General features: G+C 35.9%; 1 protein-coding gene across 2 annotated transcripts in view; it reads left to right on the forward strand.

Moving 5' to 3' along the window:
- The window catches only part of LOC132142525 (ephrin type-A receptor 6-like), a 147,283-nt gene that overhangs the window by 105,829 nt on the left and 27,137 nt on the right, over window positions 1-14,317 (forward strand). For both annotated transcript variants that reach the window (XM_059552459.1, XM_059552460.1), the window contains exons 4-5: window positions 6,052-6,207; window positions 8,291-8,626. In XM_059552459.1, coding sequence (XP_059408442.1) covers window positions 6,052-6,207; window positions 8,291-8,626 — 492 coding nt within the window. The remainder of the gene's footprint in view (window positions 1-6,051; window positions 6,208-8,290; window positions 8,627-14,317) is intronic.

Here is a 14,317-nt window from a genome sequence, read left to right on the forward strand (position 1 = left end):
AAAATAATAATAAAATGGACTCATGGTCAAAAAAGGACAAAAAAATAAAAAATACAGTGAGAGCTTAAAGTTTAATGATGGAGGGAGCAAAAGGTTGAGAGGAAAAGAAAGAAGTGGTCGATGGGAGGAGAGTGGGGTGTTAGAGGTGACAGAAGAGAGTATGGCAGAATTTACAAAGAGGGAACCAGGGAAAAAAGAGGTGATTAAAGAAGGAAAAATGAGCCGAATAGAAATTTAGAGAAAAAGGCCAATGACATGTTTGTGAGCTGAAGGAGTTCAAGAGCATTGCATTAGGGGCGGCAGTGGCTCAGTGGTTCATGTAGGTTGTCTACAAACCGGAAGGTTGGTGGTTTAATCCCCGGTTCCACCTGACCAAGTGTCGAGGTGTCCTTGAGCAAGACACCTAACCCCAGCTGCTCCCGACGAGCTGGATGGCGCCATGAATGGCAGACACCGCAGTCGGTGTGTGAATGTGAGTGTGAATGGGTGAATGTGAGGCAAAATTGTAAAGCGCTTTGGATGGCCATGTGGTCTGTTGAAAGCGCTATATAAATGCAGTCCATTTACCATTTACCATCAGACATATTGTCCACCAACCAGCATCTGCCAAAAGTAGTTTCAAAGAATTTTAGCATGTGGCCATTGTTGTTTTAGGATATGCTTTTTATCTAGAGCTACTAATTCTACAGTACTTTTACAAGATCATGCTATAGTAATTTTTAACAAGTTGATTGTATAAGCTATTACAATGTAGTTTTTGTAAATTCAACCCCAAAAATATGTATATACTTCTCTCTTGCTTACATGCTAGTGAAAAAAAGAAGAAAAAAAGCAAGTAAATAAAAAAATTTGTGCAAATTAAAGGAAATAACAACCAAATTTCTATAAGGGATATAAAGTAAATGTTTTGCTCTAAAATATTTGCTAATCTAGCAATCACGAATGATTGAAAAGTAGTGATAATGTATTGCTCCAAAATGTGAAAGTTTGAAATCTTGTATATTTTTCCATAACCATAGAACAATGTCTCGTTATTTATTTATTTGGAAACTATTCATTTCATTTTATATAGATAGGCCTGTCACTATAATTACTATATCAACATATCAAAACAATATATGATTTAAAAAGAAAAAAAAAAGTAAGAAAAAAAAATATTGTTTGCCATTAGTTGTCAAAAGGTGAAAGCGATATGTTTGTAATAGCATCCTTTCAAAGTTTAAAGGGATTTCCCACGGCTGTTTTCTATTATCATTATATAGTCATTGGTGTAAAATGGTCTTAAAAGTTCAATATCATTTATCGCAATGATTTCTAGGGCAATATATTGCCCAATAAAAAGTAGTTATCTATATAAAATGTCTATATATGGATTGATCCCTGACACATCATTGAACCACAATAATTCATAACAGATGAATAACTTGACCATCAGTACAGAAACATATTTACAGCATGTAACAATACTGAAATTACAAACACTACTCAAAATAGTAATAAAATGCCTGTATGCAATGAGATGCCTGTATGCATTGTGGCATGACACGCTAAAACTAACTTCCTCCCATTAAAATCAACTAAGCTGTTTACACTTTTAATAATTTGGTTATAATTTGTTTGAATTGTGTGCTGCAAACATACCATTTGCACTACTATGCACCATGGAAATAAGCTATTTTCAGTGATAATTTCTTTCAATTCATTAGCCACTATAGATAAATACCTAGAAGAAAAACAAAGTGCTATAAGTGGTATAACTATTTGCACTACAAAACAGTGTTTTTACAAAAACAATGGGATTACGATAATATAATATGATACCAGTTTGCAATAGCAAACAGTGCAGCGGACTGTTTTTGTACAGCTAAAATAACTGGAAGCGAATGACACCAAAGACTTGCAAATTTAAGTTACAGATGGCTGCATCCACTCATACGTAAAAAATAAGGTGGATGTATAGTACATGCGCCATCACCACCACCCAGTGTTAGTGAGTAAACTATTTGCAAGTATAGTCCCACTGGAGCAGCCCAGGGTTAAGTGTCCTCCTCAGTGGCACATATGTGGAATTGCAATATCACCAACTCCACAATACCACTACATACTGGACTGAATGGCAAGTTCTGCATTAGCAGCCACTTAAATGTACATTAAATTGACACAGATAAATGGAAAGCAGAATTCCTTATGCTTTGCATAAGGCATGAAAAGACACATGCGTCTCCTCATGTAGAGGTAGAAAATCACATTCATAACATTTAAATACAGATTAAACGATTAAAAATAATAATTTGTCCTAAAACTCAATGCTAACAAATCTTTTTTCAATATTCCCTCCAGGAGGCAAGTCTGAAGAAGGCAACACACACTCGCAAGCCGCTAAACATATTTAGCAGTAGATTACAATTTTAACTATGGACTGCCTTTCCAAATTGAATAATGACTGTTAATACTCCCCATTTTATAAAACTGTCATGTGAAGAAGCATTGAGTATATTCCAGCAATTTGTCACTCTACCGTTTGTTTGCCAACTGCTAACTGACAGATATGATTAGCATTCAGGAAAACCATTCAATGGGATTTGTATATCTAAATGCTGAGGGTGATGAAAAAAAAAACACAAATTAGTAGAATCAGCAGGATACGGTGCTGCCCGGAATGGACCGCTGATTGAATTTCTTTTTTTGCAGATTATTTTTGCCTATCAAAGCTCCCCCGATTTGTTTTGCCTAGCACACCAAAGCTATTATTTCCAGCTTTTTAGCGTATTAAGTAATTGTGCTATCATGGGTCTATTTCCTTCTCTGGGGACTGACATACTGCTGGAGGCAATCTCCAATGCCTATTTCCATACCCAAATAGACTGTCAACAGAGAGATACAGAGAGGGAGGTGGGTGGATAGACGGACAAAGAGAGAGAATGAAGAAAAGAGATAAATAGACCAAGAAAAGGCGAGAGAGAGAGAGAGAAGAGAGATGATGAGGCCTAGACTTCATTGCACCGTCAGGTCACTAGCTCCATTCATTAAAGGCAAATGAGAATTTTAAACCGCATACAAAATCATAATTGCATTTTGTACCGGCAGTCCCCTGTGCTAACAATGAAGTTGTTTACCTGTGGGACTGCATCTCTTCCTCATTCACTCCTAAAATTCTTTCACTCAGTTCCTGTCTTCTTCCCTTACACCTCATGCACACAAACACAGTGGCTCTGGAAAATGCCCCAAAACTGTCACCGAAAGAGAGGAAAAGAGACACAGAGAAAAGACGAAGAGAGAAGGGGAGGGAAAGGATCTCTAGAACTATATCTTCCACACAGACACTCTCTTGTCCTCCTGTAATAAAAGTCTTGTCCTTGGGGGCAAGCAAAGTGCCGTTGAGATGGAATGATTGCCGGGGGAGAGAGAAAGAGAGGCTTACTCTCTATGCTGTCTGTCATTGTAACAATTCAGACACACTCATAATAATAAAACACTCCACTTTCTTCCAAATGGACCACCTAACCTCCTCACCATGGTTATTATGCACTACATGACCATTAAGTAAAAACCTCAAAACTGGAGGTCAGACAAGGAAAAAACTTTTTCCCAGGTTCGCACCCAGAGCAACGGTCGTTTTCTAGAAAAGTTTAGAGCACGGTTGCAGGGAATTGGATCGATTTTCTAATTTACTGTCTATTGTTCATCTCCCCTGCTGTTTTAACCCCCTGCTCAGACAGTATGTCAGCTGATACTCAATACATGTCTGACTGAGGGGGAAAAAAGTGTATATTCATATTGACATAGCCATTACGGAGTCCATTAACAGGCACTGAAGATTGTATTTAATTGGCTTTTTAGAAGGTACCCATCGGAATAGTGGACATTAGCAGATCCGGCAACTGATTTTTAGGTGAAAATAACAGAAATAACTCTTTTAGCACCTGAAACACTGCGGAGTATGTGTGGTATATGATTGAGTCTTAATTGTTCCAAAAAATAGAAATCATAAAAAAAATAAAACCAAATAAACTACTGAAAATGAAGATTAATTAAAGGTGAATGTAGTATTGTGTTTATGCCTTTTTTACATTTATTTTCCCAGCGTACCCATATCAATGTTCTTTTTTTCCCTCTGTGTAATTACATGCCTCGTAAAGAGCCATACCTGGAGACATTTTACAAATGTGAGCAAATTCAAATTGAACTAATTTCCTAGATCTAAATGTCCACATTGACGCCTGCCTCCAGCACTGCCTCATCCTGCTTTGCATCCTTTGATATTTGAGAGCTGAACCGTTCTGCAGCATGGCTGCCTGTGGATCCTCTGGGGAAAGGTAAATGCTGCAGAATCGTACCGTTCTTGGTATCACTGGTCTTCACTTCACTGAGGCAGATCTACTTCTTCTATAATAACTAGCTATTTTTTTTAAATGTGTTCCTTTTCAGTTGATGTCATGAACCACTTTTAATTTGTAACCACCTTTGTCCTATCTGGTATATAATGCACACTTTTCCAATCAATTCCCAAAAGATAAAAGATACACTGTCTTTTCTCTTATGCAGTATCCTGTTTCACTTCAAAATATTTTTTATATTAAAATACAATGGGTTATCATTCACTTTTCACTTTAATGTGCAAATCATGAGAGAGCTTCTATTTTTTTACTGGAAGGTGGCTCATTTGTTTGAATGCTTGTTGTATTTGTACTTCAATAATATATGCTCTCCATTTCAGTAAAAATAGAAGTTGACTTTGTTTACAACAGAAGTAAATAAAAGTAAGAACCCCTCATTAATGATTTATACATTGGAGTTGTTGTCCTTGCTAGGAAAGCTGCCAAACGCCTATACTGATTTTAAAAGATGCTAACAGAGGCCCTTTGTATAGAACTTGTTTCTCTGCCTCACAATAAGGACGAAAGGCTGCTGGGGAAGCTCTCCGGGAATGGCCCTGTTACTGGAGAAGGTGTCTGGAGTCAGAGAGAAACAGATCAATGCCTGTAATGTTGTGGCTGTAGAGAATTACCAATCTCTGAGGAGCAAATTTAAATAAGAGTAAAACTAGTGTGTATGTGTGTGTGTGTGTGTGTGTGTGTGTGTGTGTGTGTGTGTGAGAGAGAGAGAGAGAGAGAGAGAGAGAGAAACACTACAGAAAGAGATCTGCTATCTTTTACTGTGATATGTGTAAGTATGTGTGCTTGTGTTTGTACCACTTAAATCAGTCTCGTCTGGCTGCTCTCCTGGGCCTTGGCGAGTCTTTCAGTGTGGAGTCTAAGTCCAAGACGGGGAGTATTTAAGAGCTGCTATGGTTTGGAGCATAGGAAAGATCAAATGAGTTAGGCTACACACTGGAGAGAGCGAGAGACTGAGAGTGGGAGAAGGAGAAGGAGAAGCTTTTAATGTAACTCTTAAGCTACCAGTTCCATGGAGACTGATGGGGTAGTTGAAACATTACCTCGCATTTTATCTGCCTTATACGTGTCCATATTTTAACAGGCCATTTTAGGGATGTTTTTCTGCACGTGCATTAAGGCCAACAATATGATATTTAAATAATAAAAAAATGTATAGCCTGAATGCACTGTAAGTCGCTTTGGATCTGCTTAATGCATAAATGTACATTTAATAATATAAAAAGTATTTAATTTTTCTGATATGGAATGCTAGAAAGGGTCTTGTGTGAACATGATTGCAAAGAGGATGTTTTTGAAAGAAATCAGTTATGCTTACAAAGGCTCAATTTATTATTTTTTTCTGTGATGCTGAATTTTAGTAGCTATTACTCCAGTCTTTTCATTGTCAGATGATTCTTCAGAAATCAACTTAATATGCTGATTTGTTACTCAAGAAATGTCTTTACTGTCACTTATTTTATATTTTTATACTGACTTATTTATATTGTGTTGTTTGTTTGTTTTCCAGTAAATACAGATATATATTTAATCAATTGTTCATTTGATTAAATAGTTGGCATGCCATATAATTCAGTTTAAAGGTTCAGTTAAATTTGTATTATTACTTAATCCTGAAAGGCACAGCCTTAACTTTCCTCTTATGTTTTCTCCACAGCCTGCAGACCGGGGTTCTACAAAGCCTTTGCAGGAAACATCAAATGTTCAAAGTGCCCCCCACACAGTTCCAGTCACACCGAGGGTTCGTCACAGTGTCACTGCGAAAGGAGCTACTACAGAGCCAGCAAGGACCCTCCCACCATGGCCTGCACACGTTCGTTAACCTACTGCCCTGTTTTCATTAGTGTGTGTTAAATGCATTGACAAAACAGCATATTTGGATTTCCAAAGTGGTGGCAGCTTAAAATAATAATAATTATTATTATTATTATTATTATTATTATTATTATTATTATTATTATTATTATTATTATTATTATTATTATTATTATTATTATTATTATTATAGTGTAAATAAGCAAATAATAATTGTAGAATCAGTTCACCCAAAAATGAAAATTTGCTGAAAATGTACTGACCCACAGTCCATCCAAGATGTAGATGAGTTTGTTTCTTCAATAGAACAAATTTGGAATTTAGCATCACATCACCAAAGGATCCTCTGCAATGAATGGGTGCCATCAAAATGAGTTCAAACAGCTGATAAAAACAAGTTACAAGTTAAAACAGTAAAACATAAACAAAGCGGTTCTAAACAGATGCTGTATGTTGGAGGAGCTTGATGTGAGAGGACAACAGGGGAGGAACTTTTTTAATCTGAGTTATATTAGAAATTGTCCTTACTCTTCCAAGCCTTTCAATGGGGTAAGCAGGTGTTTATTGTCAACAGCAGAAGTGAGAAAAAAAAAGTGTTTATCATGTTTGAAATCTGGATATTTATCTTACAAAAACGCATGGATTTGCTACAGGGGACCTTTATTCACTCCCTGGAGCCTTGTGAGGGATGTTTTATTACAGATGCGTGCACTTATTTCACATATTCTGAACTGTTGACAACAAGCACCTGCATACCCCATTGAAATGCTTGGAAGAGCAAGGACAATATTTAATATAACTCTGATTGGATTAATCTGAAAGAAGAAAGTCACATACACCTAGGATGTTTCAAGGGTGAGTAGAAGATGGACAAATTTTCATTCTCGGGTGAACTAACCCTTTAAAAACATATAAATGATTGGATTTGTTTCTTACAAACTCAGAGCTTTTCGCTTCACAAGACGTTAATTGAACACAGAGGATCATTTGGTGTGCAAGTGATGCAATTCTAAATTTCTCCAAATCTGTTCCCATGAAGATACAAACCTGTGAACTATTCTATTAAGCACTTTCAAACAAGCCAGATTCTATCCTGTAATATCAGTGTGTGATCTGATCATCCTAGCAAACAAGACAAACACTAAAACTATATCACAGTGATATTTATATTGAAGTCCTCCAAGGTCATTATCAATATAATCTACAACTGAGATGCAAGAGGACACCAGCTGTGTCTGTATGAAGTGAGAGTGAACGTGTGGTGTGATAAAGGAGATGTGAAAGTTTCTATGGCAGCAGTTTCAGTTACCCAGTGAAAATGTATATGTATAAAATAAGATTAAAAGGGTAAAATACAGTAACAGTGCAGAAAAAAAAATCAAGAGATTTAAATTAAAATGAATTAATTAAATAAGTATTATTAATTGAGCAAGTTATTAGGAAAGAAATAACAATATGATAAATATGCTCTCTCGTAATTTTCATTATCTTTTCTGTTCCTTCATTCTATCGATCAGAATTCCAGTTATTTCAGTCACTTCAGTGCTCCATCACCCTCTTCCCTTTTCCTCCTTCTGCCCCCCACCATTGCACTTACCCAAATGATTCACCAAACTCAATCTTTTCAACACCAGCAGCAATCTGCATTAAAAACAGGAGAGGAGGAATAATTACTTCCTTGTTATTCACGAGTGGTTGCAATTATCATTAACTATGATAATCATGTCTGGGACATATTGTCATTATCATCATTAGCTGGGTCTGTGAAACAGCAGATAAATGCAGACTTCCCTGTGTCTGGCTCTGAGCTGGAATTCTATAGGAAGCAGAACCAGGGTACCAGAGCAGATACATTTGTATATCAGCAAAACCAGTGGGACGGAGTGAAAGAGAGATGGCAAACACACATTTTTAAGGAATTAGCAGGATTCATTAGTTAATATATATGCACCGTTTTTGAGAAAAATTGTTAATCTGCATAATATTCTGCACAAATAGGCTTTTTTTCCTCTCTCACAGATGGATTTCTGTCAGCATGATAATTATGGTTGCTAATGAGTCAGGTGTGTCTCTCCTTTCAGGACTGCCCTCCTCTCCTCGAAACTTGGTTTTTAACATCAATGAGACCGCCCTCTTTCTGGAGTGGACTCCGCCCAGCGACACAGGTGGTCGGAAGGATGTAACCTATAATGTCTTCTGTTTCCGATGTGGAGCTGATGGCCAGGCCTGTGAGCCATGCAACAGCAATGTACGCTTCATACCCAAATCCACGGGCCTCACAAGCACCTCTGTGGTGGTCCAGGACTTTGTGGCGCATGCCAATTACACATTCCAAATCGAGGCTCTTAATGGAGTGTCAGGTTTGGGAAGATCTGAGAGACAGCTTGCCAATATCAATGTCAGCACAGAGCAGGCTGGTGAGTAGAAATTGTATTTCTTTTTTTTAACACTGAACTAACTTGAACTGAACAGTGGATCATTGATATTCTTGCCTTTTTTAAGTTTAAAGTTATGTTGTGATGATATACTCACAGACAATGCTCACATTACAGAAGAATAGTAATAGAATAGAAAGTAGTAATAGAATGATGACGCTCCAGGAAATCCCTAACATTGACAAATACATAACTGTGACTGAATAAAAATAAGATAGAAATGTTTTGGATGATGAAACAAAAAGACAATCACTGGGCTGTGACAATATATAATTTATCTGTGTCCTTCAAGCCATCTTGGGTATTTTCAGAATAATTAAGTACATTCATAATACATTGCTTATTGATATACAGTAGCCTTTATTACAGTATAGAATATATTCTCTGCATCATTCTGTGATAAGAAGCCACATTCTCACAAAAAGAAGTTATTTCAACACTCGACTGGAGTAAAAAAAGTCTTATACTCTTTTTTTGGACAACAGGTTTAGAAACACTTCTTATTGCACGTCATTACTAGGGAAGATGTTTAGCATGTGTTGCTTTTTCAAATGCATGTTTCCTCATCTCATTCATGTTTTTTCATATTACGTTTCCTCATCTCAGTGTGTAGACTCACTGAAATTATTTAAATGCACTGAAATTATTTAAATGCAAAACTGGCAAAATCGCAATTCACTAGCATGTACTGAACTGCGGATGTCGTACCAAACAGTTCAATAATATATACCTATAACAGATATAGTAAGACACTGGTGAGCATATGAGACTTCTTTCACAAATATAAGAAAAATAAGAAATAATTCACAAATAAAAGAATGTAAAGATGAAGAAGAAAAGTTGACCCAAAACTTTTGAACATTTAACATATTCTGATCTACTTGATTTAGTATTGGCCCAATTTGTAGGTACACTGTAATGTCAAACAGTCTTGTCTGGTTAAATTACAGCATCTCAGACTCTCATTCCAACCTCTGTCTCATGGTGTTATGAGCAATAGACCTGCTAGCATGCTTTCCCAGTCTGTAAAAAAAAATAAAAAAAACCCATTGGTGCAAGATATTCATAACTATTGCCATCCTGGCCAGACTCTCATCGTTCATCATGATAATGATATTAACTGCAAATTTCATTTCATCCTGGAGAGGCATTGTCTCAGCACATAAAATGTGGGATGTCTCCTGGCCTAAGCTCAGTTTCACACTAATAGAGATACACAGCTTTATCTAAAAGCCTGCTGTATCCGCAGATATGGCCAAACTTCATTATTAGATTCTGGCCAAGACTCAACAGAGCGGCTCTCTCGACTCTCAGGACCTATTCTCACATCGTTTTTATCAGTTTCTCTGTGTGTGCCCATTTCCTGTGCTCTGACTGATGATTCAATGCTCACTTTTATTGGCTGGATTGTGCTTCACCTTCATTGGTTTGTGTTTTGGTAAAGCATAGCGATTCAACTGTTTCCTCATCTTTGGGTTATCCATATTTATGATTTAATGTTTGGAGAAGTGTGAGAGGTAAAAAGTCATATTTGGATCAGGTGGTCTTATACTCTGTTGGTAGGGTCATTTTATTCTTTGTAATGACAGGGAGGCTCATCAGCATCATGATCAGTCTGCCTCATGAGCTGTAATCACAGCGAAGAGCTTCATACCCATCCTTCAAGCTCACAATCTAACACCTGTGGAGAGGGAAAGAGACCGATCGTAGGGAAGAAATTGAGCTGCAGCGTGTAGATATAGCATCTGAATAATTCAAAGCAGTTTAGTAGTGAGATACCCCAAACCCCCAAAATGTAGAGACTTGCATATAAATTATATGAATTTCAAAATATATTAATTTTAATTGATTTAGAAAAGGGACTCCTAAATGGACAAAAATACCAAATTCAAACTGTGTCATCATTTACTCACACTCATAATTCTCCAAACCAGTAATACTTTCTTTCCTCTACATAAAAGAAGATATTTTGAATTGTCCTGGCCAAGTAGGTTGAATTTAAATGCTTTTAAATCTGTGACAGATCCAAGACTATATGATCTTGGACTTGGACTCGAGAGATGAACTGGAACACTTAGCTCTTTAAAAAAAATTACATAGTTTATGATGCTAATGTTGCAAAATTATAAAATAATTGTAAAATATAATAATAATAAAATAATTATTAATGTTCCAAATCAATTAATTGAAAATTTGCCATATGATTACATATAAATGTATAAATGGCAAATGATAGCTTAATATTGTATTTTGTTTAACATCTTTAAAACATAAAATGAGTTTGAGATCAAATTGCCAAACCCCCTTTGAAGAGCCCTGATGTGGATAGCAATGTTCAAATGATGTGTTGTCTGAAAAAAAATATATACTGGAAAGTAATAAAGGTCATATTTAAAGGAATTTATTAAGTTAAAGGGATAGTTCACCCAAAAATGAAAATTATGTCATTAATAACTCACCCTCATGTCGTTCCAAACCAGTAAGACCTCCATTTATCTTCGGAACAAAGTTTAAGATATTTTAGATTTAGTCCGAGAGCTCTCAGTCCCTCCATTGAAACTGTGTGTATTTTATACTGTCCATGTCCAGAAAGGTAAGAAAAACATCATCAAAGTAGTCCATGTGACATCAGAGGGTCAGTTAGAAATTTTTGAAGCATCGAAAATACATTTTGGTCCAAAAATAGCAAAAACTACGACTTTATTCAGCATTGTCTTCTCTTCCGTGTCTGTTGTAAGACAGTTCAAAACAAAGCAGTTTGTCATATCCGGTTCGCGAACGAATCATTCGAGGATCTTTTTGAACCAGTTCACCAAATCGAACTGAATCGTTTTAAACGGTTCGCATCTCCAATACGCATTAATCCACAAATGACTTAAGCTGTTAACTTTTTTAATGTGGCTGACACTCCCTCTGAGTTCAAACAAACCAATATCCCGGTGTAATTCATTTACTCAAACAGTACAGAGGTCTTACGGGTTTGGAAAAACATGAGGGTAAGTTATTAATGACATAATTTTGCAAATTGGGCGAACAAACCTTTTAATGACCATAGCAAAAAAATCTCCTAACAGAGCAACCACAGGTATAGTTCATCAAATCAACTAAAAACATCATTCACTAAGACTGACAACCAGAAAATGTCCAAAATATTATTTTTGTTAGCTTGAAATGTATGAAAGATCTGATTCTTTTATAAAAATGCCACTAAATTTGTTGTTATTATTTAATGCAATGACATTCATAACGTATGGCTTAATTGCCCAGATATTATAAGGGCAAATTTGTATAGATTTCATAGAGGTTTAGATCAGTCTAAGCAGAGGTGATCTTGGTCTTATATTCTTTGTAAAACTGCCTGATAATAAATTGTAGTATTGAATGTCATGTTTATAATAGCTTTAATAATGACAAAGCTCTGATACAGTATGTAGTGCAGTTATCCTGCATCTACACAAAAGTATTTCTAGAGCTCAGTTGCCAAAGTTAAAATTTAGAGCTCATTACAATATAACTCTGTAACATTTGCAGTAAAGTGAATCTTCCCCCCTGTGTCTATTTAGCCCTACATTAAATGTTAATAGAGGTCAGGTTGGGGTAGTGACCGTGGGAACTGGGCCGGACTCGATGGAGGAATTACGCAAGGATGATGATAGGGCAAGGGGCCAACAACCCTCCAGTTCCCCCAACCATACTAGCCAGAACCATTGCAGTGTTAATGAGCAGAAAAAGCTAGAGAAGAGCAGAGGTTATTGCCATGCAGACGGCTGAGCCAAAAGCATTATGATTCAAGAGATCCAAACAAGCCTTAATGGTGAACTCTTTCTGCCACTCAGAGACATTCATATTACATCAAAAATATCAGACCCTCAGCTCCTCTCACAGTGGTTGAAGCATGTTCTGTTAAATAGATCTGAAACGTATTATTTATTTGTTTTCTTTGTAAAACCCTGCTAACATGCAGTGGTTAATGAAACACAACAACCTTGAATTAATTTGCACAAGGTGTCAAGGTGTTTCATATACCATTGAAAGTTTATATATATATATATGGGTCAAAGTCGAGACATCCCATTTTGGTTTCCAAATAAAATTACATTTATAAAAATGATTTTATATGCATAGAAAGTATATTATATGTAAGGTGTCTACTTTATGATTTCAAAATAACTTTTTTGGAAATAAAATGTCAAAAATGGGTGGAAAACAATGTTCAGTCATCATTCAGTGTAACAAATATATTTATGTAAAAATGAAACAACATACTTATTCTGACCTGTACCTATTAAAATGTACATAAAAAATTAATATATATATATATATATATATATATATATATATATATATATATATATATATATATATATATATATACATATATCCCAATCTTGTGGATTGTTCAAATTCACTACTCTTTCGAGTTGTTCGGGATGAAAACATCCACTCAATTAAACTGCTGTAAAAATGTATCAGATTCATATTTTTTTTCAATTTTTTTTGCATAAATCTGTTAATCAACCTCAGTCCTGATCAAAACTACCAAATGTTTTTAAAAAAATCCAATATTTTAACTCTTTAATTGCCAAGTTCATAAATGATGTCACTGATTTGGGGAAAAAAACACACAAAATGACTTATTTTCAATATAAAAGTAATTGTGGCTGGATTTTTTTTTTTACTTTTTATAACAGTCTTGGGCATGTCAAAGATTAGTAGCAACATTGACTTTGATGCATTTTTAGTTTTTGTGCAACATTAAATTTAATTTTTTTTCTCCCTAATTTGTTGTTGGTGGCTGTTTTTGCCCCATTGACTTCCATTATAACGACATTTTTTGATTGCAAAGCCATGACACCATGTAATCATGCATTCTTGATTGTTTGTGGTTTACCCTTTTGGGAAGAGGTAAAATTTGTTAATTTTACAGTTGATCACTAGGTGGGACCATTAACCCTTTAGATAGGCCTGTGCAAAAAAAGGCTTAGTTTCTGGCTTGTATATGGAGGTATATGGAGTATAACAGCAAATTATAGTGTTTGTGTGTGTGTGAGATTCTTGATTGTTGGTGGTTTTCCCTGTTGGGAAGAGGTAACATTTGTTATTTTTACAGTTGATCACTAGGTGGGACCATTAACCATTTAGATAGGCCTGTGCAAAAAAAGCTTAGTTTCTGACTTGTATATGAAGCTATATGGAGTACAACAGCATATTATATTGAGTGTGTATGTGTGTGTGTGTGTGTGTGTGTGTGTGTGTGTGTGTGTGTGTGTGTGTGTGTGTGTGTGTGTGTGTGTGTGAGAAAGAGAGAGAGAGTGTGTGTGAGAGAGACCTTTGCGCACTTACCTTAATGTATTTCAGAAAATCACAATGTACACCTCAGCTCTTAGAACTACATGGAGTAAACAAAAGTGTATTTATGCACCTGCTGCCTTTTAATGGTGGTGAAAGTATTCGGTTGTTAAGTGATGACGTAAGAAGCGCTGTTTCCGGGTCCAGGCCTCAACTGCATGATTATATGGTGTCATGGCTTTGCAATCAAAAAATGTCGTTATAATGGAAGTCAATGGGGCAAAAACAGCCACCAACAACAAATTAGGGAGAAAAAATTTAACTCTAATGCTGCACAAAAACTAACAATGCATCAAAGCCAATCTTGTTACTAATCTTTGACAT

The sequence above is a fragment of the Carassius carassius genome, chromosome 6 (assembly GCF_963082965.1).
Source record: "Carassius carassius chromosome 6, fCarCar2.1, whole genome shotgun sequence".
NCBI classification, from domain to species: Eukaryota; Metazoa; Chordata; class Actinopteri; order Cypriniformes; family Cyprinidae; genus Carassius; species Carassius carassius.